General features: G+C 36.9%; 1 protein-coding gene across 33 annotated transcripts in view; it reads left to right on the forward strand.

Moving 5' to 3' along the window:
• LOC105475646 (histone deacetylase 9) overlaps positions 1-26,190 on the forward strand; it is a 919,991-nt gene that overhangs the window by 674,523 nt on the left and 219,278 nt on the right. For all 33 annotated transcript variants that reach the window (XR_011621594.1, XM_071094019.1, XM_071094020.1 and 30 more), the window contains 2 exons: positions 1,706-1,826; positions 6,672-6,721. Coding sequence is in view for 32 of the 33 variants with exons in the window: in XM_071094019.1 (XP_070950120.1) it covers positions 1,706-1,826; positions 6,672-6,721 (171 nt within the window). In the remaining variant the exon portion in view is untranslated. The remainder of the gene's footprint in view (positions 1-1,705; positions 1,827-6,671; positions 6,722-26,190) is intronic.

Consider the following 26,190-nt stretch of genomic DNA (forward strand, 5'->3'; position numbering starts at 1 on the left):
AATCAGAAAGATGGCTGACCAGAAGGCCATCATTAAATTTTTCTTAGTCTTCAGCATCAGAATTCTGATCTTACCTACCTGGAATAATTTCTCTAAATCATATTTTTATTTTTCTAGTAATTTGAATTGGATTAGACAGTGCTGAATGATAGCATCAAAAACAGAACTTCAATGATATACAAAGAAAGTTCCATAAGTATTTGTGAGTTTATTTAGCACGTAAAGGCAAGTGTTAATGAGATTTTACTTTAATCACTCCCTTCCTGTTACCCCTGCAGACCCCCACCATTCCTCCCTCACTGTGACCTGATCATTTATTTTCAATGACAAGCACAGCCCTGCCTCCTGCCCAGTAAATGCTGAGGGATTGTCAGATACTGAAGTTTTCCTGGCCTGCCCCTTCAGTGAACCACACATCAACATTGAAGAGTCTGGCAGCAGCTGCATCACCTTAAACTAGGGAGGCTGAATGTGGAATTGTCCTCATCCTGAGGTGTTGTCACCTGATGTTTCCAGGTTACCTGGTGGTTCCTTGGTCAGGAGCATGAACGGACAGCATTCCCTGAACAGATTCTCCTTGAATTTCAGTGTTGTTCTGTACTTAAATGTTAACTTACAGCTGCCTTGTGGTGATATATATTTTTAAGTGGAATATTAACACCATCTCTGTAATACTAGAAAGCACAACGATTTCCAAAAGTTAAGGCTAATTAACTTCATGTACCAGCACAATATTTATCAGGCTCACAGATGTGCCAGCTGAGGAATGTAGCCAGAAAGAACACTTTGCATATTGGATAATTGAGGTTTGACCTAATGAACAGTTTTGCCTACGTTGAAGGGCTATAATTGGTTAGATGGAGTGAAAGTCTCTGCCTAGCCTGTTTGTAAAAAATGGATGGAGTCTAGAGTGTCTCAAACAGTGTCTGATTGAATAGCAGGTTTTGTTTTTGTTTAATTTCCAATCTGTCAGAGACTAATACTCTTATTAAAAATGTTAAAAATGAAATATGGCAAAAGTGGAATAAATATTGAAGAGGTACAAGATTATAGTAGATTCAAAAGACATAAAAATATTGTCAAATTGCCGTAACAGTTTATAAATATTGATCTGAATTTCTGTACTGACCTCACTACAGACCATTAATAAACAGATATTGACCTGTTATTGATCCCATGGGACACAGTTTGAGGAACATTGGTTTAAATTGATACTACTGTGAGGTGCACACATGGGAAGTGATTAGTGTATCTGTGATCATCAAGTTCATTAAAATAAAATGGTACGTATTTATGTCCTTTAAGAAGGAATAAGGAATGTGTTCTAACAACTTATTTGGGTAAGTGTAAAATAAGATTGTAATACATTTAATTATCAGCTAAATAGTAGCCCCTATTAGTTTTTAAGCTGATACTTTACAAAAGAGTTAACTATTAATTTCTGTGTTATAGCTTTCTCTTCCATGCCAAATAAGAATATACTTTATGTCAGTTGCCCATTTAGGCATAAGCAATCTGTTGGATCTGAACCTTCCATACACTCATTTTTCAAATATTATTATGGTATTTTACTAAGCAAATCAGTGTCACATTCCTACATGATGAAATTCAGCCCATTATTAATCATCTTAAATGTGACTTGGGGTCTCATTTTCTTCTAAATGTTGTCAGTGGAGTACTGTTGGCTTCTGCTGTTTTCTTTCAGCGAATTCAAGGTCGAAAAGCCAGCCTGGAGGAAATACAGCTTGTTCATTCTGAACATCACTCACTGTTGTATGGCACCAACCCCCTGGACGGACAGAAGCTGGACCCCAGGATACTCCTAGGTCTGTACGGGCCTCCACTGTACTGGGAACAGCACATTCCAGCACTATCATTAGTCAATGCTGGTGTCAGTTCAAAATACTTGGCAAGTAGTGCAACAAAAAATCAGTTTTTCCAACAGCTTTGCTCTGTGGAGTGAGTCATTTGCAATAGAAGCCATTGTAGATTAAGAAAACCGTGCATTAGAAAATGACAATGTAGGTTCCATGATGTTTACTTTAAAATTAACCTTCATTTGAATAACATTTGTACAATGTGTTTTTGCATATAGAAAAAACTGCATTGCTGAATTTGTATGTCATGTTTTCAAACTAAAAGAAGAAATGATTTTTACATGCTTTATGCAAATTTCTCTTCACCGTTCCCATTTTTTTTTTATCTTTTAGTTCTTTGTTCTATGACCTTAAGAAACAAAGGAAATAATACAACTTATATTAAGTGAAAACTCAATACTACTATGCCTATCACAATACATTTTACAGCAAGATTTCAAATCTATTTATTGCCTTAGCTTTGGAATTAAATAATACATTAAATGCAAAACTAGAAAACTAATAAACAGTTTTTTGTTAATGTATGATTTTTTGAAAGTTTATCATCAGATTTTAAAATAAAATTTATGTTGCAGAACTTCATATAAGCTTTATATGAGTGATAGAAACAACGAGTTTCTGGAAGAAAAACGAGTGACAAACCTTATTTTAGCTGAAAGGATAATATTGTTTTGTTAACTTTTTATAAGTGAATAACAATATCTGACATTGGCAATAGATGCTGATGGGATCATGTTTTAAATGTTTTAACTAAAAAAGACATTTTAGGAGTTTTTCCTTCAAATAAATATATTGTGTCAGCACTAAGTTATTGAACTCTTTCACCTAATTCAATGTTATTTCAAAATTGTTTTATGTTAACTGGTCCTAAACAATTTGAAAGTAAGTAGATAACATATAGTAGGTAGGTATCTTGGAAAGCAATTGTAAGGAAGAATTAACAGTTACTCATTATAACACTTACAATATACCTTTTTAAACAAGTGGCAAACATCTCTAAGTTTATGACATGCAGGCATATGAGTGAGCATAAATATGCCCACACATGTATGTAACAGTATAGGTAGCAGTAGCTTGGGGAGAAGTAAGATCAAAGGGGAATACATAAAGATTATCCAATTTTTAGAAAGTACATTGCTAATATTTGATGATAACAATAATATATACTATCGAATTAACATATATTATTATGAATACAAATAAATCAATCTAAACATATATGCTCATTTTTTTCCTTCTATTTTAGAAACCAGTCTCTGTACATGCAGATGCTTTACATAAAATACTTCTTTTGCTGCAAATATTGTATAATAAATGTTCTTATTTTAACATGAATCAATAATCCTACCCAACTAACCAAAAAGATGAAGTAAACCAGACATTTTAATTGTCATGATTTTATGAGGTCATAATACTCAAGCATTCAAAAATAGGGTACTGTGTCCATGTCATTATTTTTTAATTGAGTTAAGAAAAAACAAGTACAAAACCTCCCCCACTTTTTAAAAATCTCTGGTCCTAAAGTATAAATCACCCTTCCAACTTTATTGGAACAGGCTGGGATTGATCAAATTGTGAATATAAACACACATTTGATAGTTGAGAGGTGCTCTAAACAACCATTGTTCCACATTTTAAGAGAAAAGACATATTTATAAGATAAATGAAGTTTAAACTTTTGCAACATCAAACTTTTATTTATAAAACATGGCTTTTTTTTTTTTCAAGAAATTTGGCACTTTTGAGCAAACCTAATTTTTGTGAAACATTTGATGGGTGTATCATTTTAAAATTTGATGATTTAAAAATGAATTTCCATATATAATTTTAACTTGGACAAAGGTTCCTTTCATGTATGTATGTGATGAAAGCAGCAAGTACCTATGATTCAATTTTTAAAATTTTAATCTAAATAAATTAGCCATTTATCTCGTTAATTTTGAACATTTGATGTGAAATAATATTCCTACAGTTGATAATCTTAAAGTTAGCATTCTATACATGTGTGGAGTTTCATATACAGTTCTCAGCGATCATTGCAACAATTTCACTATTGTGTGTGGGCTACATGAGTACACAGAAACAAGGATGTTGCATTCTATCAGGTCTTAGGGTTGAGCACTAAATTCAACTGCGTCAACACTTCAAAACTACTTCTCTTTCCCTAGTGTATCCAAAAGTTTATCTAATTTTTCTCAATTTCAGTTCAAAGTGAATAATTCTATTCTTTTAAAAGGTTAACTTTTAATACTTTTTTTGCTTTTTGTGAAATTCGGATTCTTGTGGGTTTTTGTTTGTTTGTTTGTATCTGGAAGACCAGGTTGAAGCGGCCATATGTGAATGTATAGAAATTCATAATCATCAAGATGTTTTATCTCTTTTTATCCATTCCTTTCACTTCCATATATCCTACTACTTCCCCCAGTTCCTCCCAACACAGACGGGAGATGTCTTTTCTGAGTTAAATTAATGCTATTTCCCTTGATAGTTGTGTTCTAGAGTTAGGAGGAAAGGTTTAAATAAAAGTTCAGTATGACCAGACCTATCAGTCTTTGTATCTTGAAAGACATCTATAGACGATAAAATAATTGGATGTGAAAATGAACATCATTTACCTCTTTAAATACTCTGGACCGTGTAAGGTGACATTGAAAAGACATTCTCTCCAATTATTTCTGGTGCAAGGTTTTCCTTAGCATTAATATTCCTGTCGCTCTTATAACCAGTTTCCAGTTGTCTTGCAGCTAGCCAAATTTCAGTGCATTGATAAGACAATATAATTAAAAGTAAGTCCAGTCAGTTTGGTGAAATAAAAGTTTCTCACCCATTTCTAAATTTAAAGTATCAATTATATGCCTGTTTTGTATTATGTAAACATTCTCCTAAGTAGTTATTAAATAATAGTATTAAATAAATCTCTCCTAAGTAGGATACTTATTTTGCTAATTCTCTTGGGGGTTAATAGCTTTTTAAAATTACTCTTAAAAACTAATTTATTGACTGGGCACAGTGGCTCATGCCTGTAATCCCAGCACTTCAGGAGGCCGAGACAGGCGGATCACAAGGTCAGGAGATGGAGACCAGCCTGGCAAACATGGTGAAACCCCTTCTCTCCTGAAAATACAAAAATTAGCCAGGCGTGGTGACGCGTACCTATAGTCCCAGCTAGCGGGAGGCTGAGGCAGAAAAATCGCTTGAACCTGAGAGGTGGAGGTTGCAGTGAGCCGAGATCTCATCACTGCACTCTAGCCTGGGCAACAGAGCGAGACTCCGTCTCAAAAAAAAAAAAAATTAACTTACTGTGTTATGATATTATCTTCATTCCTGTTTGTTGACTATGAAGAATTCAGAGACTAAAATGTACATATATATTTTAATCTCACAGGTGACATATGAATATACTCTTGCAAAATATTCAAGGATACAGATATATTTTTGTTAGAAACAACAACATAAGAAAACTTTACTCCTCCCCAGAAATTTTCATGTGCCTTTTACTGGTGCCAATATTGCAGTTTTAATATTATTTTATGATTTTTATTATTATTTTTAATTCTGTTGATGTCTCATCTTTTTGTAAAAATAAAGATCTCTCTCTATAACTAGATGGCTTCATTTGCACATACATTTTTCTTTATCGTTTTTCATATTGTAGTAATTGCATTTAAAAAACCAACTCATATAATGTATTGTTTTCAAAACAAACTCTCTTCTGTGACAGTAAAAGCTATTTAGACTTTTACTGACGTGGCATATGAATTCTACTACAAACCTGTTTTCAATTTTAATTTCTCATTTCATTGACCATCGATAGAACAAATGAATGGGATAGGTGAATTGGAAATTTGTACCTGTTCTACCACTGAACTGCTGAGTGACATGCTGAAGTCCATTCAGAACCATTTGACTATGAAATAGAAATGTTCACTGCCTTTCCCGGTGATTACTCCACAGGCAGATTTTAATGAAGATTTAGTAGCAGTTACTACTGTTTTTCTCTATTCATGTAGTAGATAATGTAGAAAATAAAAGTACAGGTAAACAAAATAATTACTAAAAATCCCGTGAAACACCAGTTCTAAGAGATACTCACAGTTCAGTTTTGGGCATCTATTTTTGAAGAAGATATTTTATATGGATATTGATGTTGTATAGATCCCCAAATGGGATTATCTGTCATAGCGTACTGTTTAAAAAATTGTGGATGTTAGAAGTGGCTTATAGTGTACTTGGCCTCAGCTCTATCTTAAAGTAGATATAGCTCATATAAGCAGCCATACTTAGCTGTGTCTTAAGTAGAAATTAGGAATAAGTCTGTACATTTGAGAAGATATTTTAATATTTGAAATATTTTAAAAATGACAGTATGTGGTGGCATAAACCTTGTAGCTCAAAACATCCCATTAAATGAATATACTCAGTGAATAACTGAATTAGTTACCGTAAATTTAAAAAATGGTAGTGTGTAATACAGACATGCAGGCCAACTTAAAAAAAAAAATCTTGTGACCCAAATCTTATGAGCATGTGTTTATTCTTGTGGGGCAACGGACTCTACATGCAATAATATTTATATTGATTTGCTTTCAGTTCTTATTTTTGTACACAGATAGACAGAACAATGATATTCTGAAAATTAACGTATTGAATAATTGGTCTGAAGTTCTATTAATTTAATTTTGCATCAAGTGATAAATGCCATTTGACATATGGTTATGTGTTAATAAACACTAACATTTTAAGAACTATATAACCCCAATTTATATATGTTTTTTATATCCTCTTACTCTATAGGTGATGACTCTCAAAAGTTTTTTTCCTCATTACCTTGTGGTGGACTTGGGGTAAGTACGAATTGGTTTACTGCCTTTAAATAACATAAAATCACAAAAAAAAATCTTTTTTGATTTATCTATTCAGTTATGTATGAGGTTATTTCTCAGTAAAGGTTATGCTAGACTTCAGGACTGCCTACATAATTTGCAGAGCTAAGTGCCAAACTAAAACATGGCAGCCCTTGTTAAAAAAAAAAAATTCTTAAGAATTTCAAGATGGTGGCAATACAGAATTAAACCAAGAGCAAGGCCCTTCTAACTGTAAGTTCCCATGTGACTGCACAGGTCACCCACTCATGAAGCCAGCTTTGCTAGGCCTTTATATAGCTGGAGAAAAGGTGCTACAAGAGGGTTTAACAGTTTTGCAGCCGAATTCCATTTTCACTAGAATCACATTGAGTATGCACGTGCATTATATTCCTGGTGAAAATGGCATAGACATCACAAAGTGCTTTACATTATGGGACATTTTTTGGTGAACCCCTTGGGGACATTTTTATCTTCAATAATTAAGGTAAGCGTTTTGACTCAACATATTTAGACCACATTTCAAGGACAAATTTGTTAGAACCCAGCAACACATGAAGAAAAATGTCTACATTTTTGTAGATGACTAGAACATACCCTATAACCTGAAATCTATTTAAAGTTAACCCTTACCAGTGACAAACCATCATCCTGTAGAACTAAGTGTTATGTTAGAACAACATAATTCTAGGCGAAGTTTTCAAAGACTATGGTATTTAAGTCAATTAAATTGACTCGATGTTGAAGGCAAAGAACAAAACTAGTCACATGTATATCATGTTTTAAACAATTGTTTTGCTAGAACTAAATTTGATGCAAAGAAATCTCGAATATTTTCAGCTTATTCTATCATTTTGGTGATGCCAGATTTAGTGAGTTGTAGCCTTTTGTTCCTTTGTCTATGATTCTGCCAGTTCTGGAAAACAGTATGGTAGCTATATCCGTTTGCCTCTGTGTGGACTTTACAGTTTGCCAAACAAACTGAGTCCCAAAACAACCTTGTGAAATAGTCATTGTTATTAACACCATTTTGCAGATGAGAAAGTGAAGGCTGGGAGAAGCTAAGTTATTTTCCTGAAGTCACACAGTAAAGGGTAAAAAGCTGAAAGTATGGGGGTGATGTACACGTCCTTGTCGAGGAGTTCCAAAAGAGCTTTCTAGACACTTGCATGGCTTTCATCTTTAACAAACTAGCCTCAGCTTCCCCCTCCTCCCTCTGGGTCAGCAGTGCAGCAGTGTGGCTGATGTGGTATAACCCCTTTGTGACAGCTCACCAGTGACTTTTGCTTTTTGACCACCAGCATAGGACAGTCATCATCCCACATTCATCCTTGCTCATTTTTAGCCAGCCTCCTGTGGAGCTGGGAGCTTGCCAAATCATTCTGGAAAGCAGAGGATAAGCTGACTTTTAAAATGGGCTTCATTGGCTTTGTGCTTATTTTCAACATCTCAAATGGCTGTTTTATGAGAATGGCTGCCTACCTGTAAAAGAGGCAAAAAATGAAACAAACCTAATGACTGCTTAATGGGAACAGCTATGTGGAGGAAATCAAAGCTATTAAAAGGGTGGTGGCCATCAAACCCCACTCATTTAGAAGTATAGATGATCCCCAAGTTATGATGGTTCAATTTATGATTTTTTGATTTTATGACGGTGCAAAAATGATATGTATTCAGTAGAAACCATACTTTGAATATACAGTCATTCTATTTTTCACTTTCAGTACAGTACTCAATAAACTACATGAGATGTTTAACACTTTATTATAAAATAGGCTTTGTGTTAGATGCTTTTGCCAAACTGTAGGCTAACGTAAGTGTTTGGCATGAATAAGTTAGGCTAGGCTAAGCCATGATGTTTGCTAGGTTAGGTGTATTAAATTCTTTTTTGACTTAGGACATTTTCAAATTTCAATGGGTTTATCAGGACTCCATCATAAGTCAAAGATCATCTGTATATTTAATGTATGACCCAGGACTGAATTGAGGCCATTCCCCAGGACTCACCTCCCAAATCTGACCTGGGACGTGCTTTTAATTCACTATCCCTTCAATGCAAAGTTCCTCTACACAACCGCTCTAAACCCAAATTGACTTGTTATTTCTCACATAGGACTGCTTTAGTAAACTCTTCAAAATGACCAAGGAATGAATATTGGCTGCTTCCTCTGGACCAGTATATTAAACATAACGCACAGTGCACAGTGTGGGTCATAGAGTAAGTCCTTAGTAATGTCCCCAGAGCTGACCTCACCTGGATGGTGGCAGCAGTGGTGGTGGATAAATCTGGGGGTAGGCCGGCAGAGGCAGAAGAAGGAGCCCTGCATTGTTAGTTTGACTCTATCAGTGCTGGAGAAGGTTGGAGAAGAGGTGATGCTTATGTAGGTCAGGGTGGGTGTGAATGTGTGTATGTGTGTGTGTGTGTGCAAGTTTGCACTTGCTGATGCTCTTGTGAACTACTTTGACTCAGCATTTTTGTTTACAGGAATGAAATAGTTTTCTTAGCCTTTCAAAAGCCATCTTGCCCTCTCAGATTTTTGGTTTTGGTACAAGTCTTAGGAGAAACCCTGGGTCCTCTGGATTTAAGCCAGTCTAAATTTTCGCCTCCAGGACAATCCCAAACAGATTAGCTATATGAAAGATCCCCAGTATGATCTCAGAGGGCCCCAACTTGGCAACATGGGAGCACCCTAGAGATTTTGGAAATTACTGAAATGACTTTTGTCTTAAGACACGGTTCTGTCTCAAATTACCTAAGATTGACCTGATGATTTCCATTCTGCAATACTCAGTTATCCCCAATTGTTAAAGTAAACTCCAGTTCCTTAGAATATATAACTTCATTCTAAGCGGGTTTAATATACGCCTACAGAATACTGATGGGTTAATTGGCTTTTGAGGACACTACCTGGGACATTATGAAATCAGAACATCTCTACTTCTCATTAAAATTCCCCCTAAACTTGCACATGGTAATTTAGTGTTGGTCAAGCAGCTCAGTGGATGAACGATATTTAAGGTGCTATGAAATGTGCTCTCCAGAATTGCATTTCGAGCAACAATGTCAAGGTTTCTGAATTCCTTTGTGTTTGCTTTTCATTTTGTTCAGTTATTATGGCATGACTCATTTCTTATTACTGTGTGATTGCACTGCAAGAAAATGCAGCAGTTGAAAAGAACATTTGACCAAATCCCAGGCCTTGGTCATTGTGTAGTAAAATAGATAATTAAGGGACTCTGAAAACAAGAGCCAGTGCAGGATCACTTCAGTTCTCACTCCTCAGGGTACATCACTAAAAATAGTGATCATTTGCCTGGCCATCTGACCTGCTGCTGTGTGAAGAAATCTTGAAGTCATTTCTCAGCCTCATTTTCCCCTCTTCACTTGATAGGCCACAGAAAAACCCACAAAAGCAAGGACGAGCAGGCTTTTATGATAATGTCGTCATCAGCTCCCAGCTTCAAACGCTTCTGCGGCTTTTGAGTTGTCATTTATAACTTGGAACTGAATCGACCCATAATTCCCCTGATACACTTAGAGAAATTGATAACAGACTCTGCGCTTCTTTTATGGCTCAGAGGAGGCAACTCCAATCACATCACTATTGGCAGGCAATATTATTTTTTGACATGGTTGTAAAAGTATAAAGGGGCTTATGGCATTTGTTTAGATGAGGAATGGGCTCTCAAGCTGTGCTGGGGTTTACAGGACCAGATCAGTGAGAAGCAAAGGGAATATGATGTTTGCAAACAGGATATGATTTTATATAAGTTTGAGTTTCATGCTCTGTTCCCTGGGGAAAGCCCTGCAGACAGCAGAGAATTCCACTTTTATCCTACAGCAGACAAGCTCCCAGGGCCAAAAGGCAGAAAAATAAACGTGGTCAATGGGCAGTGTCAGACCCTTGATTGGAAGAGGAGGAGCTGTGGACGAGGGAGCACAATCCCCTAAGAGGAATGAGGATTTGCAGGGCATGGGCAGAACTGGGGCCTGCCTAAGTGGTTGAAGATATGCAAAAAGAGGCTCTAAAAGGTTTAGCGAAGGCACCTTCTCCAGCAGCGACTCAGTCAATCTGTGAACACAAAGTTAGCTTTTTATTCCAACTTTTCCTCTGTTCATATTCTGTTTGATTACACCTAGATCTGACACACTTAGGAACGTCATTTTTGTGATTGGGGAAGAGGAGACGGGGAGAAGGATTAGGTGATTGTGAGAGGGTGGTAATTTAAGGCCCATTTGAATTGCCCTGAGGTTTTCTGCAAACATTTCAGTTGTATACCAACTATACTCACTATGCGAGAGGCAGATTTGGATGAAATGTCTTCAATTTTCTTTTATCTTGTCAGAATTAAAATGTAAGCTCTCCCCTCTTATTTATAAATTTATAGATATATGTGCGTATATACATATATATACACACATACAAGAAATATTACATTATATATACACATAATCAGGAGAAAATTGTATTTTATACCACGTGTATATCTTCATATTATTTTTCTAATTATTACACCACATTGGTCTTTCACATTTATTCTTCCCAGTACCAGTAAACAATATTCTAGTGGCCAGCCCTACGAAGAGCTGCTCTGGTGTTTCCCTCTCTATTATAATACTAGGGAATGGCTTTTGTTTTATGACCAAATCTATGGACATATAGTTAAACTCCATGTGACAAAACTTGGTTAATAATGCATTTTACTGCTGTGATTTAGGATGGTCATCTTTGAAATAAAACTAATATTTTCAAAGCCATAATGTGTGCCATCAGATGAGGCATGAAGGGCAGGAAGAGTAAGATAAGGCTTGTTGTCGATGACTAGACAAGGTGCAGCATGCAAAAACCAATGAGATAAGACCACTGCTCTCAATCTCAATTGCTCACAGCCTGGCCATTGGGCTAGTTTAGAAAAAGGCTGAGCTATGAGAGCACAGAGAAGGAAGCTTTTAAAACAGCAAAGAAAGAAGAGGGGTATGGAAATTACTCAAGCAGTTATAAGCTAAATCTTCAAGAAGAGTTAGTAATAAATGTGTGTGAGTTGTGTGTTGGGGGTGGTATGAGTACAGGGTCGTGGGAGGCAGCCAGGCATTGACTGTTCAGGCAATAGAACACACCATATTTTTGACAATTGCACCAAGCTGTTGCCAATTAGTAGAGAATTTTTTTTCTTCCAAAAAAGGAGGGAAAACCCCACCTTCTGTTTATGCCAGAACTTTGCATGTTCCTGAGGTTTTGATATTGACTCAGAAACCTCTTTCTTCATATGTTATTTCCACCCAATTATCCTGAGCAAGCACAATGCCTTTTGTTACATCAGCAGAAAGAGGAGGGGATAGCATCTGTTTCTCACATGCAGTAATCAGGGTAATGTTGACTTCCCTCCTATTAATGTTCAACTCAAACCTGGCTTGCAATCAGTAAATTCATTTCCTCCACTATTGCTATCAAAGAAGTATCACAAACTTTTTCCCTCCAGCACAATAAAAGGATCCACCCTGATTTGGAATCTCTCTTTTTTATATCTCCTCTTCCTAATTGTATTTGGATTTTCATCAGTTTCAGACTTGATGCAATTGATACTAGCAAGAACACCCCATGGCACCTGGCAAAATTAAAACTGCTAAGCCACCTGAGTGAAACTGAGAATTTAGTTTCATGCTGAAAATTCTATAAAAAGATTATGTGGCCTCAGACTTGGAAAAAATTGTATGAAATATTATTAAAATCAGGGAATTCCTTCTAAATTGCAAAGGAAGTTTCCAGTATTGCATAGATTATGCTAATTGTGTATACCCAATAACAGTTGTTGGGATGTAGACAACACTCCCTACAGAGACATGCATGTATACATTACTCTGCGTATGGGACAAAATGTGAAAATGTATAGAATCATTAAGCATCCAATGCCCATTGCAGAAAAGAAGAAAATGAGAGAAGAAAACCTTAATTTTCTCCTTAAGTCACTTAGTTGCAGCATCTCATCTGTGATTAAATTCTTTCAGTTGCTTTGACATTACGGCTAAGTACAACAAGATGCATTTTGAAACAAGAATACTTCATTTTTTTGTTTAAAGTAAACATGAATATCACAAAGCTGTTAAAATTCTTCTGTTGACAAAATAAGAGGCTAAAAAAATGCCATCATCAAAGATTTATGTGTGTTTTTTACATTACTGGGGCCACAAGACCTATTTTTATTTAAAAAAAAAGTATATATACACACACACACACACACACACACACGTATAAAAGCAACCGTGTCTACCAAAGTAATGTCAATAACAGAGAGGAAGAAAATGATTGTGAACATTGAGACAAGAAGAAATTGAGCCTTAGGCTTTGTAGTTGCTGAAGGTAAATGGATTTGACGAACTTTAAATTTCTATCTAACTTAGAAGATCTATGGCTCGATTAAATAAAAACTGAGAAAGTAAAACATACTTGAATACATTTGAAAATATGATCATCTACTGATTGCTACTTCTGACTGCCAAGGAGACGTAAGGCTTAGATCAAATGAACATTTAGAGTAGACAAAGGAAAGGGGACTACCTAAAAAAAAAAAAGAATACTTGTAACAGCCTGAAATGCAACTACATTCAGGCCCACCTAAGCTTTTCATTTTAATGTGAAGTAACAGCATTTGTATTTTTCATCTGTCATATTTCCACTCTGAATAGTTAGTTCAGATCTAGATATTAACCTCCGTAACAAACTAATATCCAATACGTAAAACTGATGTGTCATTATTGGATTTGTCTTTGTGAAGTATTTTAACCACAAATTTAGTAAAGCATCACTTCTAAACTTTCATTAGTGGACAACAATAGTTTTTTTTCAAAATTCAAAACCAAAATAAATCAGCTCTCTGAATGCTTGAGCCATAAGCAGGTAGTTTACAGTGGAATCCCTAGGATTTAATCATTCCCCAACTTAAGAAAAACCCATAGCTTCTGAGTTTTAGACTAGCAGTATCATTATTGCAAGAGTGTCTTAACTTTAAATATAAAATAATAAGTAAAATAAAGGAATTAAATGACTAAGCAATGATTCTCTTAGCAATAGAGCATGCATTGAGTCATTGTTTCTATGAAAACTGATAAGACTATTAAAGGACTAATATATTTGATATTTATATGCACCTGAAATCATTTGGTAAACTTATTCTGTTATATTCCAAATAATATGATTTATATCATCTCTAATTGATATTTACTGTAGATACAAACAGACATTCCTTGGAAACATTGCAGATTCAGTTCCAGAGCAACACAGTAAAACAAAAAGCACAATAAAGTGAGTCACACAAATGTTTTGTTTCTCAGTGCATACTAAACTTATCTTTACACTATCCTATAGTCTTTTAAGTGTACGATAGCATTATATCTTTAAAAATGTACATAATTTTAAAACTATGTTAAAAAATCCTAATGATCATGTGAGTCTTCAGTGAGTGGTAATCTTTTTGCTCGTGCAGGGTTTTGCTTCAATGTTGAGGGCCTTACTCTGGATAAAGCTTTGGCTTAAGGGAATGTGGTTGGGTTGATCTTCTGTCTAGACCACTCAAACTTTCTCCATATCAGCAGTAAGCCTGTTTCACTTTCTTAGTATTTGTGTGTTCACTGCAGTAGCGCTTTTAGTTTCCTTTAAAAACTTTTCCTTTGCATTCACAACTTGGCTACCTGTTCGGCACAACAGGCCTGGTTTTGGCCTTCTCAGCTGTCAACATGCCTTCCTCACTAAGCTTAATCATTTCTAGCTTTTGATTGAGAGTGAGAGACGTGCAATTCTTCCTTTTACTTGAAGACTTAGAGACCATCATAGGGTTATTAACTTGTCTAATTTCAATATTCTTGAATATTAGGGACTAGGGAGGCCTGAGAAAGAAGAGATGGAGGAAAGACTAATTGGTGGGGCAGAAATCACACACAACCTTTATCAATTAAGTTCACTGTCTTATATGGGCATGATTCATGATGCCCCCAAACAATTACAATAGTAATATCAAAGATGACTGATCATAGATGGGCATAAAAATAAAATAATGATGAAAAACTTTTGAAATATTGCATGAAATACCAAAATGTGACACAGAGACAGGAAGTGAGTACGTGCTGCTGGAAAAATGACGCCCATAGACTTGCTCAATTTGGGGTTGCCACAAACCTTCAATTTGTAAAAAATCAAAGTATCTGAAAAGTGTAACAAAGTGAGGCACAGTAAAACGAGCTGTGCCTGTATAGATCCTCCTGACGATCTGTAAGCACTTCTCAAAATGACTTGTTTCATTTTGAAATGTGACCATTTAAGAAATAAAAACTAAGGCCTACAAGTAGTGAAATTCTTTGCAACTAAATTGATTGCTTTTCTCTCCTTAATCTATTGCCTCTTTTGAAAGACAATATACCATCCTTTCATTCATTGTTAAATAAGCATGTAGTGTCCCATGTGCCAACTATGTACTGTCCTATGTGCTAAGTATGAAGCAACATGTAGACTCACATTTTTTCTTATGTTGTGTGTTTTTTTTTTATCCTTTTCAATTCCCACTCATATATCTTATCGTACTTATCACTTAGACTTTGCGTTGATTTTCTTCTATTCGTGTTTGTCAACTCTGATGGGAATGGCCTGGGAGTTCATAGGAATAAGGAGAGAAGATAATCAGAATATCCAGACTCAGTTGAACAAGATTAAAATTCAGTTGTCTAATGAAATATTTCTACAAGATGACCTTCTTGTCTCAGCTTTCTTTGTTGGAGGCATCCAATTTATTTTGTTTGTTTGAGACAGGGTCTCACTCTGTTGCTTGGGTGGGAGTACAGTGGTGCAATCACAGCTCATTGCAGCCTCAATCTCCTAGGCTCCAGAGATCCTCCTGCTTCAGCTTCATTACAAGCTAGGACTACAGGCACACACCACCACATTCAGCTATCTTTTTTTTTTTTTTTTTTTTTTTTTTGTAGAGATATGGTCTCACTGTGTTGCTCTGGCTAGTCTCAAACTCCTTGCCTCAAGCAATCCTGCCACCTTGGCCTCCCAAACTGCTAGGATTACAGGCCTAAGTCACTGTGCCTGGCAAATTCTCATTCCAAGAGCTAGGAAGTGCAGTATCCAGCATCAGTCCACAACTCCATTAATAGCAAATGCGGAAGAAATTCAAAGACCAGTGCTCACTGGTGCAGACTATTCTCTGTGCTTCTGAACTTACTATACTCACAATTTCCAGTGGTTTTCATGACTTGGGGCAGAATTCATTTGCTCACTTATTTAGTAATTTATGTACACACAAATGGTTATTGAATGCTTATTGTGTGCCAGGACCTGCAGACACAGTATTGACCAAAACAGAAGATGTTTTATCCTACTGGAACTTATATTCCAGTTGGGGAGACAAATAAGCAAGAATGAATGACTTTAAATATATGTGCATGTATGTGATGCTGATGAATGCTATAGAGAAAAGGAAGCAAGGAAGGGGTGTGGAGTCTTGCAGGGTTGGGGAAGAAAACTAGTGGTTAATGGGAAGGTTGCCTTTTGGATATTGGAATAGACAGGTGAGGGGTGACCTGGGAGTCCTGGTTTCTTGTGGTGACTGACCTAAAGAGGGGTACAGAGAATAATGAGATCCATACTGAGGGTGCAAAGCTGAGTGGTAGGGAAGCAAGGAAAGTTCAGGAGGTGGGGAAGCGGCATACCCAAACTGCTCAGAGTTTGGGGACCCCATCTCACTCTCATTGGTGAAGATGTGGACATCTAGAGGTAGGGTTGTTCTATTCAGAACACATAGAGCTTCTGATCTTCCTTCTAACAACTGGATTGAGGTGTGGCAATAGGTGATGAGGGGGCAAGTTGAATTTCTAGGCACACCCTGAGATCCTGACATTTCTCTTCAGTGCTGGCTATGGAGGTATGCAGAAGTTTGGGGGTGGGGACACACTTATCCAGGCACTCAAAGATTTGGGACTCAGTAGCAGGCCCCGGACTGTACGATATCTCTCTAGGTAGTTACAGATATTAGCAGCACTGTGTGCTTTGGGGTTCCAAGTCCCTGGAAGGTTACGTGGACATACTTTTCTTTTTAAATTGGGCAGCTGCAAATTATATACAGCACTCCAACACCTGCCCGTTTTCAAGTCTAATAAAAATGTCCTGATGTTTGCATGACCTTTGCAAGTGTTTTTTTTTTTTTTTCCTTGTGCATTTTAGTGTCTTCTTAAATGACATTGTCACATTGGGGCCTCAGTTGCTCTGGCTGGTCCATCCTGATTTATGTCTGAACTGTGAGATTTGGGGTAACTGATTTGTTGGTCCCATTGTGTTGGTGCATAGAATGGGCCAAATAATGATGATGTCTCAATTTCCATATGCCCAATTTCCTGTTGTATGTATATAGTGCAAGAGAGATAAAAGTCTGAATTCCAGGGTATTCTTACTATTGACAATCAGTTTCTGATCCCCAGCATTTTCAATATTAAATGAATAGAATCAATTAAAAAAAAAAAAAACTTGGCTAAATTTTTTAGGACTCTGCTTTAACCGTTTAAGCAAAATAATATAATTCTTGGCTTTGACCCCAGTGGTATTCAGAGGATTGACCTTAATGATGGGATTATTCATCAAGTAAAGGGACAGGTAAGGTACCATAGATTAGGTCAGGCAATAGAGAATCCTATAAAACATACCCTCCTGATTCTCACAGAACCAAGAGGGCTAATTCACAGCCTCACAGCAGAGACTAGCCATTCTTTACACAAACGTTCCAATGATAACCTGCCTCAATCTCTTTTAAACCTCAAATAATCCCAGAGGTCTTATTGCTAAAGATGCAATGAGGTTTCCTATACTACAGAAAAGGAAACAAAGGCTCAGAGAGGTGAGTAACTTGTTCAGGTCACAGAATTAGTAGGCCGTGGAGTAGAGAGGGCCTGATTCCCAAGCTTTTAACCACAATACTATGCACACACAGCACAACTCACCATAATTTCAACCTCATATGATTGTCAACACTCCTTTCCCAAGTGAGAATAGCCCTAGCCATAAGAAAAAAACAACCGCTATTTTTGCCAAGAGCATTCTCTTTTTTATTGAAATTCCTATGAAGTATTAAATCCATGCACTCAAACGTCATCAATTTTGGGTAAAAAAAAAATTACACAGCTGTACACAGTATTTCAACCCTAACTAGAACACTGAAAAGTCTCTGTCCTTGGACCAAACCACTGTGGGATGAGATAGAGAGAATCTCATTTCGCACACCTACTGAGTCAGAGTTAATTTTATTAAGCTGCACTCTGGAGAAATGAGGCTCTAATGTGCACTGTCTGGTGAATAAAAGGAGTGGCATATTACGAAGTACCCTTTACACAATGTGGACATCAGATTAAATGAAGAAACAGGAGGAAAGTACTAGCATGGTATTTCTTGGCTCTGTCTCTAACTCAGTCTTGGTAGAACTGACCGGTAGTTCACTGAAATTTGGTAACAACAACAGGGACTCTCAAATTCCTTTACTGGCCACGTAACCCGCAGGAATCCATATATTACTTGGTAAATCTATGAGTCCCCTGGATCTTAAGTAAGGATTCTTAGAGTCTGAAGATGTAGCCTTTTCACCAGAGCAAACATATTCCTCTTCTTATTCTTGTTACTGGCAAGTAAACAGTGAAAGGGAGATTTTTCTGAAGATAAAGAGTGACTAGAAATTGCACAGGCAAGGTCAATGAAGCTGCCAGAAAGCAGTTGATCATACCAGGAGATGGTTTGTGGTAGAACATTAATGATCACGGCATGCCCCTTTTCTCCTCCAGCTGCCACATTAATAGTTCACGCCTTCTTTCCATATGGAATATCAGTCACAGTATTCATTCATCATATCCATGGCTTTACTTGGAATCTGAACGTCTTCCCTGTAGCTGCTCTGTTTCTTTTTCATCTCACCATGACTAAAGAAGCTAAGGTGTGGGCATTATAACCTACAAGTGATCCCAAAGGAATGGGCTGTCATTCATGTCTTCCTTCCAGTGTTGAACAAAAGAGAGAAAGCATGTGGGTTCACCCACCCATTGTCATCATAAATCCATCCCAGCTCCATTTCAAGACTCTCAAGGTTTCAGCAGAACATCTAACATGAAATAAATATATACATTCAAGGAGTTGGTATGTTGTATCACAAGGGAGAAGGGAGAACACCCATTATTACAGCCTCAGAGTTGATTGAAAAAGAATGCAATAAAGAATATCAGAGGTTCTCAGACCAGAATGATGATTCTCATTGTTATCCCACAGGAGGAGAAAAGGGACAGTCACTCAGAGTTAGAAAGGGCTCTAGAAGTTTCGAAGTGTTGACACCTAAGTGTCCACAAAAGTGCTCAGAATAGCTTTATGATTTTAGGAGAAGTATCCTTCTGCCCAGCCGGAATCTGAGAAACCAGCAATGCAAAGGCTATGTTAATTATTATTTCACTTATCTGAGACTCGGTTTCTTTATCTATGAAATAGGGCTAAGCAAGGCTCCCACATGGCATTATTGTGAGGATCAAATGTGAGAATGTAGGTTATCACTGGCAGCTATACATGGAAATGAGCACTTCGCCGCCCTATGGGATCACTTTGAGTAGAGTCAGGTCTGCAGAGGGTAAACAGACTCCCTGATTTAAAGATTCTCGAAAGCCCTGCAACCCTGAGGTCTCACCTGGCCTATCTATCCAACTAATGGTCTACCATTAGAATCAAGGCACTGCAGGAAGACTAATAAAGGGAGGGAGGACATTGTTTTCAGAAGTCCCAGTGATTAAGCATCTAGGCAGAGAACCTTCATTTAGGAACTCCAGAATCTGGATTCAAATCTTTACATTGTCACTGTTCCAAAAGTGCATTTTCAACTCTAAAGTGCAGATTCCAATTCAGCAGGACTGAATGGGAGCTGAGATTCTGCATTTCTCATAGCACTCAGGGATGGCATTGCTGCTCATCCGTGTACCACATTTTGAGAGGTAAGATCCTGTAAGACCATGAACTCACAAATCATTGAAATTGCTGGGCCTCAGTTCCTTCATCTATGAAGTAAGGTGATAAATGAAATGTGATTTATTGTCTTCTCTGGGGATCAAATATGTCATTACTGTGTGATAGTACTTTATCCAAATTTAAAACAGCTTTTTACAAAATTCATTTTTCTTCAGAGATCAGATAGCAGGCTCCCATTAGCTTGTCACTGGGGATCTTGTTGACTTAAGTCTTACGCAGTCTGTCTCCCTTGGGAAAATAGTGAGTGGGGAAGCTTCTGTGAGAGACAGGGGTGATGCATGACAACAGAGATCCAGGGCACTGGGGACACCACAGATGTTGCTGGATGATTCAGTGAAGAAGCAACATTGTATGATGATGCACCAAAGGAAGCACCAAATGCTGGCAAGCAAGAGCTGGGAGGCTAAACATGGTGCTATCTGAAGACCAGAGAAGCAGTCATCACTACATTATGGATGTATTGCAGGACCCAAGCAGCGGTGATGTTTGTAGTTTAGAAGTTTAGCTACAGTAAAGCCCTGCAAAGAACAGTATCACTATACGATTCTTTTGTTCTCATCTGTTAATTCATTCCCTCGACAAAACTTGTTAAGCATCTATTATGTGTCAGACCTTGAAGACAAAGCAGTAAAGACAGACACTCATAACCCTATGCCTATGACACTTGCAGTAGCTCTCATTGCCCATCATGTTCTAAAGAACATACAGGCCGGGCGCGGTGGCTCACGCCTGTAATCCTAGCACTTTGGGAGGCTGAGGTGGGTGGATCACGAGGTCAGGAGATCCAGACCATCCTGGCTAACACGGTGAAACTCCATCTCTACTAAAAATGCAAAAAATTAGCCAGGCGTGGTGGCCGGCGCCTGTAGTCCCAGACACTCGGGAGGCTGAGGCAGGAGAATGGCTTGAACCCGGGAGGCGGAGCTTGCAGTGAGCCGAGATCGCACCACTGCACTCCAGCCTGGGCGACTGAGCGTGACTCCGTCTCAAAAAAAAAAAAAAAAAAAAAAAAAATGAATGTACAACACAGAATATCTTTTTACAGTTCATATCTGTATTTGGCTAGCTAGGGCTATCATAATACAATACCACAGATTGGGTGGCTTAAGCAACAGGAATTAGTTTTCTCAGTCTGGAGCCTAGAAGTTCAAATGTTGGCAGATTTGATTTCTCCTAAGGCCTCTCTCCTGGGTCTTCGGATGACCTTCTTCTCATTGTGTCCTCACATAGCTTTACTCTGTTCACGCGCATCCCTGCTGTCTCTTTCTCTTCTTATAAGGACATCAGTCATTTTGTGTTAGGGCCCCACCCTTATGATCTCATTTAACCTTAATTATCTTTTCAAAGGATTTATTGCTGAATACGGTCACATTGGGGTTAAGACTTCAATATATGAATTTTGAGGAAACACAAATTCAGTCCATAACGATATTAATGTGCAGGGTTGAAACCACAGCTCTTCATCTCATCAACTATGTAACTTTGGTCAAGTTACTTAACCTCTTTACAGCTCGGTTTACTCTTTTGTAAAGGTGACTAGTAATACATTTATAAAGCTCTCATGAGGAATAAAATAGGTAGTGTTTGTAAAGTGCTTACTGGGGTCCAGCACCTAGTAGGTGCCCCAATCTTACCCACTATGCTGTTCTTTAAATACTGACCAAAGATATTTACTTTTTGCTTTCTTTGGGCAATAGATTTGACTTTATTACTTCTGCCTGTGAATCTACTAATAAATTAGGCTTTTCTTTTTCTTGGAACCTCGAAACTCCCACCTCTTTTCTTACCATTTCCAAAAACAAAATATCTACTGGAATCATCAGCTTTAACCCTAGTTGTAAAGGATCAAGGATAGGAAAATGTTGAGCTTATCAAATACCTCTTAGGTGGGAAAAGATAATTATTTTGTTTCCCAAAGCAAATACAAAAAGAAATTTGGCATTAGAAGATGAAATTAGGTAATTTTTAAGTTACCAAATCAAGATGCTGTTTGCAGAAATATTTGGTCCACAGTAGATGATTCATTTAAAAAAATACGCTTTATCTGACACAGTGCAAAAGTTAAAATGATTTTTATTTTATTTTACGGTTAAGCTTTTATACAACATGGCTAAAATGGCACAGAATCAATGTTGCAATGAAAAACCTGTTTGTTGAGTCTGCTGTCTGCCAATAGGTTTCTAGGGGCATCTGATCATTATTTAAGCTTAAACTCAATTATTCAGAAAATGCCCTGTAGCCCTAGCATCAGTATAACATAGCAGCAAGAACTTACTAAACTGCTTAGAATTGGGTGAAGAGTTTCATTTCCCAACTTTCAGGGTGAAATGTTCAAGGCATCTGAGGAGGGATAGTATACCACATTAGACATGCACAGTGCCTATGAAACCTGTTCTGTTAATGGGCACAATAGTATTACATTTAACTCTGGGAATATTTCCACAAGGAAGCAACAGGCTGCATTTAGATTATACAAAGGAGACTGTGCCTAAATTCCTTTTCTTCTAAGTCATTCCCTTCCCATTTGAAATACCTTCACATCCACTTTCAGGACAGGTAGCTTAATTTCTATCATGTGCGGCTTTTCAGAGCATTAGCTTTGTTTCAGGTTCCAATGATTGAGCTATGCTTGATGTGCTTGGAAAAGCCTGCAAAGACCCACATTCATTCAGGAAACTACAGTTGAACTAGATCCATATGTGGCTAGAAAACATGTAGCTTTCTGATTGGAGGTAGTTCCTGGCTTCCAGCATTATCACAGATGATTTTTGTCCTTTGATGTGCTGCTAAATAGAAAGTAATGTTAGAAACAAAATGCGGGGATTTTTTTTTTTTTTTTTTTTTTTTTTTAGTTACCATTGTCTGAGAGCTTACTGTTTCCAGCATTGTCTTGTGCTGTGTTAAGCACTTTATATGTATTGACTAATTGAATGCTAACAATAATCCTATGAGGAAGGAGCATTATCTCCATTTTTTTTAGGTCTTGGATCAGTGAATGAACTTGCCCATGTTTGAATAGTTTGCAAGTGGAACTGCTGGTTTACAAGGTCTCCAACGCTAAGGCAACAAAATAGATAAGGTGTTAATGCACTAAATGTCGATGATGTCCTTGCTTATGCTACCACCTAAAAGAATGGGATAAAGTAGAGGAGGATTTGTCCAAAATAACCTCCGTTTAAAAGTATATTTAATCTCCGTTTAAAAGTATATTTAAAGCCTAACAATTTCTCCAAATCCTGAGGTTATACCAGTCTATAGGTACCAAATTTTGGTGTACAACTCAGGCAAATTATTGGCAGTCATTCTTTCTTGGTATAATTTATCTTGATAGGTGTAACTTATTTAAAAAATTCCTAAAACATTTATAATTTCACTTCTGGCTTCACCTTTTCTTTCTATCCTTTTATCCAAATAGAACTCTTTCTTTAAACAGTTTGCAAAGAAAATCATTTCTCTATGAAGTTAATGCTTCTCAAATTATTATTTGGTAAGGGGCAAGGTTTTGTTTACTTACATTTCATTTCCTATCTGTTGTGAAGAAATACTTTTACAAGATGCAATAAACGCAAATTACTAAAAGTGAGATACAAAAGACATAGAACATAAAAACCCCAGTTATTTTTTATTAGATTCAACAGATCATGTCTGGCCTTGTCCTCAGGCGCAGGCTGGAATCCTTCAGTAACACACCTCTGTAAGAGTTAGAGGACTTCTACTCTCCCAGGGCACTGCCCTGAAAAACCTCCTTGAATTAAGCTTTGATGGTTACCACACAAGGAATCAACTGAACTAGTTCTGCTGAGACTGTTTTTTTTTTTTTTTTTTTTTGCCTTTCCCGCTTTAGGATTTTCAAACTCTGTGTAAAAATAAATCACCCTGGGTAGCAGAAGTTATGCACTGCCAGGTTAGAAGCCATATTCAATACATACATAGATTTCTCTTAGCCTGACTGGGAGTTTTTAAATGAATTATTGTCAATATTTAAGATAGAAAAATTGCATCTAAGTATACAATATTTAGGGCTACTAATAAATATCATGCTATCATTTCCTTAAGAAAAAAATTGTTTGGAACTGCGTAGCCACCTTTTAGCTGGGACACAAACACTCCAGTCAACCGTAGCTCCAACCAGAGAGCCGGTCCCTCATCCCCAGTTACCTGACATTATGTCTATGCCACCATTGTGGCTTCTGGAGTCATTTGAACACATGGCTACTTCTTTAGCCCTAATCTGTACCCTTTGTGTATTTGAGTCTTTCCAAGTTTTTTTTTTTTTTTTTTTTTTTGGTTCTTTGTCCTTGTCTGTGGACTCATGGATACTACTTGATCCCAATATGTATAAGACAATTAATCCCTTTAACACCAAGGAAATCCTGTAATCCTGTCCTCTCCTCTCCTTTCCCTTTTCTTTTCCCTTTTTTTTTTTTTCCTTTTATTTTTTCTTTCTTTGCTTTCATGTCTCACTGTGTTACCCAGACTGGCCTCAAACTTCTGGGCTCAAGTGATCCTCCCACCTCAGCTTTCTGAGTAGCTGGGCCTGTAGGCACACACCACCAAAAGCCAGCTCAAGAATTTTTTTTGTTTTTTACAACCTAGTAAACATTTAAATTATTCCTGATACAAATCCAAGAAGGCATTTTAAAAGAGAATGTTGCTGTTATTGCTCTCCGTGTGAACAATAAAAGGACAAAGGAAAACTGAAGGCCACTAGGTGCTTGCCGCAGAGGTTGGCAGAAGCACAGAGCCTTCTGGATAAGAGGACACTCAGGAAGCATCTTGATATTCTTGCAAAATCCTGAGTTGGTCATGGATTTTTATCATTTTAATTTATGTTCTTAACTCACAGTGGAATAAAGAAATGGTGTAAACAATGGTTTTGAAATGTTATACCCATCTCTCAGCTGCTCAGAATCTGTTTCAAAGACAGTGAACAATTAAAAGGGTGGGTTACTCAGAATCAGTGCCCACATATTTTTCACTTAACAGAATGAATCATGGCCACTCAAAGGCAGCAGGCTTTCCAGGTACCCCAGCCTGCCACGTGTGTAGGATGAACCCAACATTCTCATGAACAACGGTTTCTCAAAAACTTGGCTTTTAATAGGTAGCAATTTCTTGTGTGTGTGTGTGTGTGTGTGTGTGTGTGTGTGTGTGTGTGTTTTGTATAGACTCATAAATTATATGATGTTCCTTGACTCTTTATTTTGCCAATGATATTATATAATTATCTTTTTTTGGAATCATTAAATAAAATTGCAGTCCTTTCCTTTGGTGTATTAAGGAGTGGTAAGGTGAGAATGAAGCAAAGGAATGGGAAGAACTATGAAGAGTTTTTCCTGGTTCTGTTACTAACATTTGTGACACTTAAGAAACCAAGGGCAGAATAATGTTTAAAACTAAATATATAACAGCATTGATTCTGTTCAGTAGACAGAATTATTTGGACAGATTCAGGGAAAAGACATTGATTAAAGTTATTTTTGGTTATATACCAAATAAAAAACATGCATCGTAGGATGCGTAGTGGCATTCCTGGCTTCTGTGCACTAGAAGCCAGTAGCGCATCTCTCTTACTCAGTCATGACAACAAAAAATGTCTCCAGAAAGCGCCAAACGACCTCTTAGATGCAAAATCACTTTCACTGAGAATTACTGCTCTAGCATAATAGCAAACAAATCACAACACTCAAGAAAAGCTCAACTATTCCAGGTACCACTTGAAACATTTGATTTTAAAAAATATTTTAGCACTTTTAACAGGGTAGGGTTTCAATACCTTGAAAGAAAAAACGTTCTTGCAGGTCTTAGATAATTTATTTAATTAAAAACTCTTTATACATATACAATTAGAATCTGTTTTTCAAAATATCATTTTATTATTTATTTTACTTTTTGGATTTTGATTTTACTAGCATAAAAATTACTGTGGGTAAACAGCTCACACTTTTCTCAGTTCTTTTTCTACCTTCTCTAATTTCTAGCTGAATTGCCTCTGAAATTCATATATAAAACTGCTTAATAATAGCATCTACATCAATGGTCACTGTAAGAATTGTATTAGTTACTATGGGCAAAAGCTTTGCATGGTGCCTGGATCTTAGTAAATACTCAATAATTGCTAGATGATAATATTATTGTTATTGTCATTATTATTTCTAAATAAAAAGAAAATAACCTTATAGAGTAGAGAAATATACAATAAAACTGAAAACGTGGACTGTTAAATTTTAGTTTTCAATTACTTTCTCTGTATATTTTCTGAATTGCATTCTGCTATGACTGAGTAAATAAGATCATGTTTCTGCTGTTCATGTTTCCTAAGTTATGTTTAACTCAGCACGCATCCTTTTTATCCCTTATTCTGGATCACCACTAGTAAGAGAGATTGCAACATGTTATTCTTCTTTTAAATGTGAA

Source organism: Macaca nemestrina, chromosome 4 (genome assembly GCF_043159975.1).
Source record: "Macaca nemestrina isolate mMacNem1 chromosome 4, mMacNem.hap1, whole genome shotgun sequence".
In the NCBI taxonomy this organism is placed as follows: Eukaryota; Metazoa; Chordata; class Mammalia; order Primates; family Cercopithecidae; genus Macaca; species Macaca nemestrina.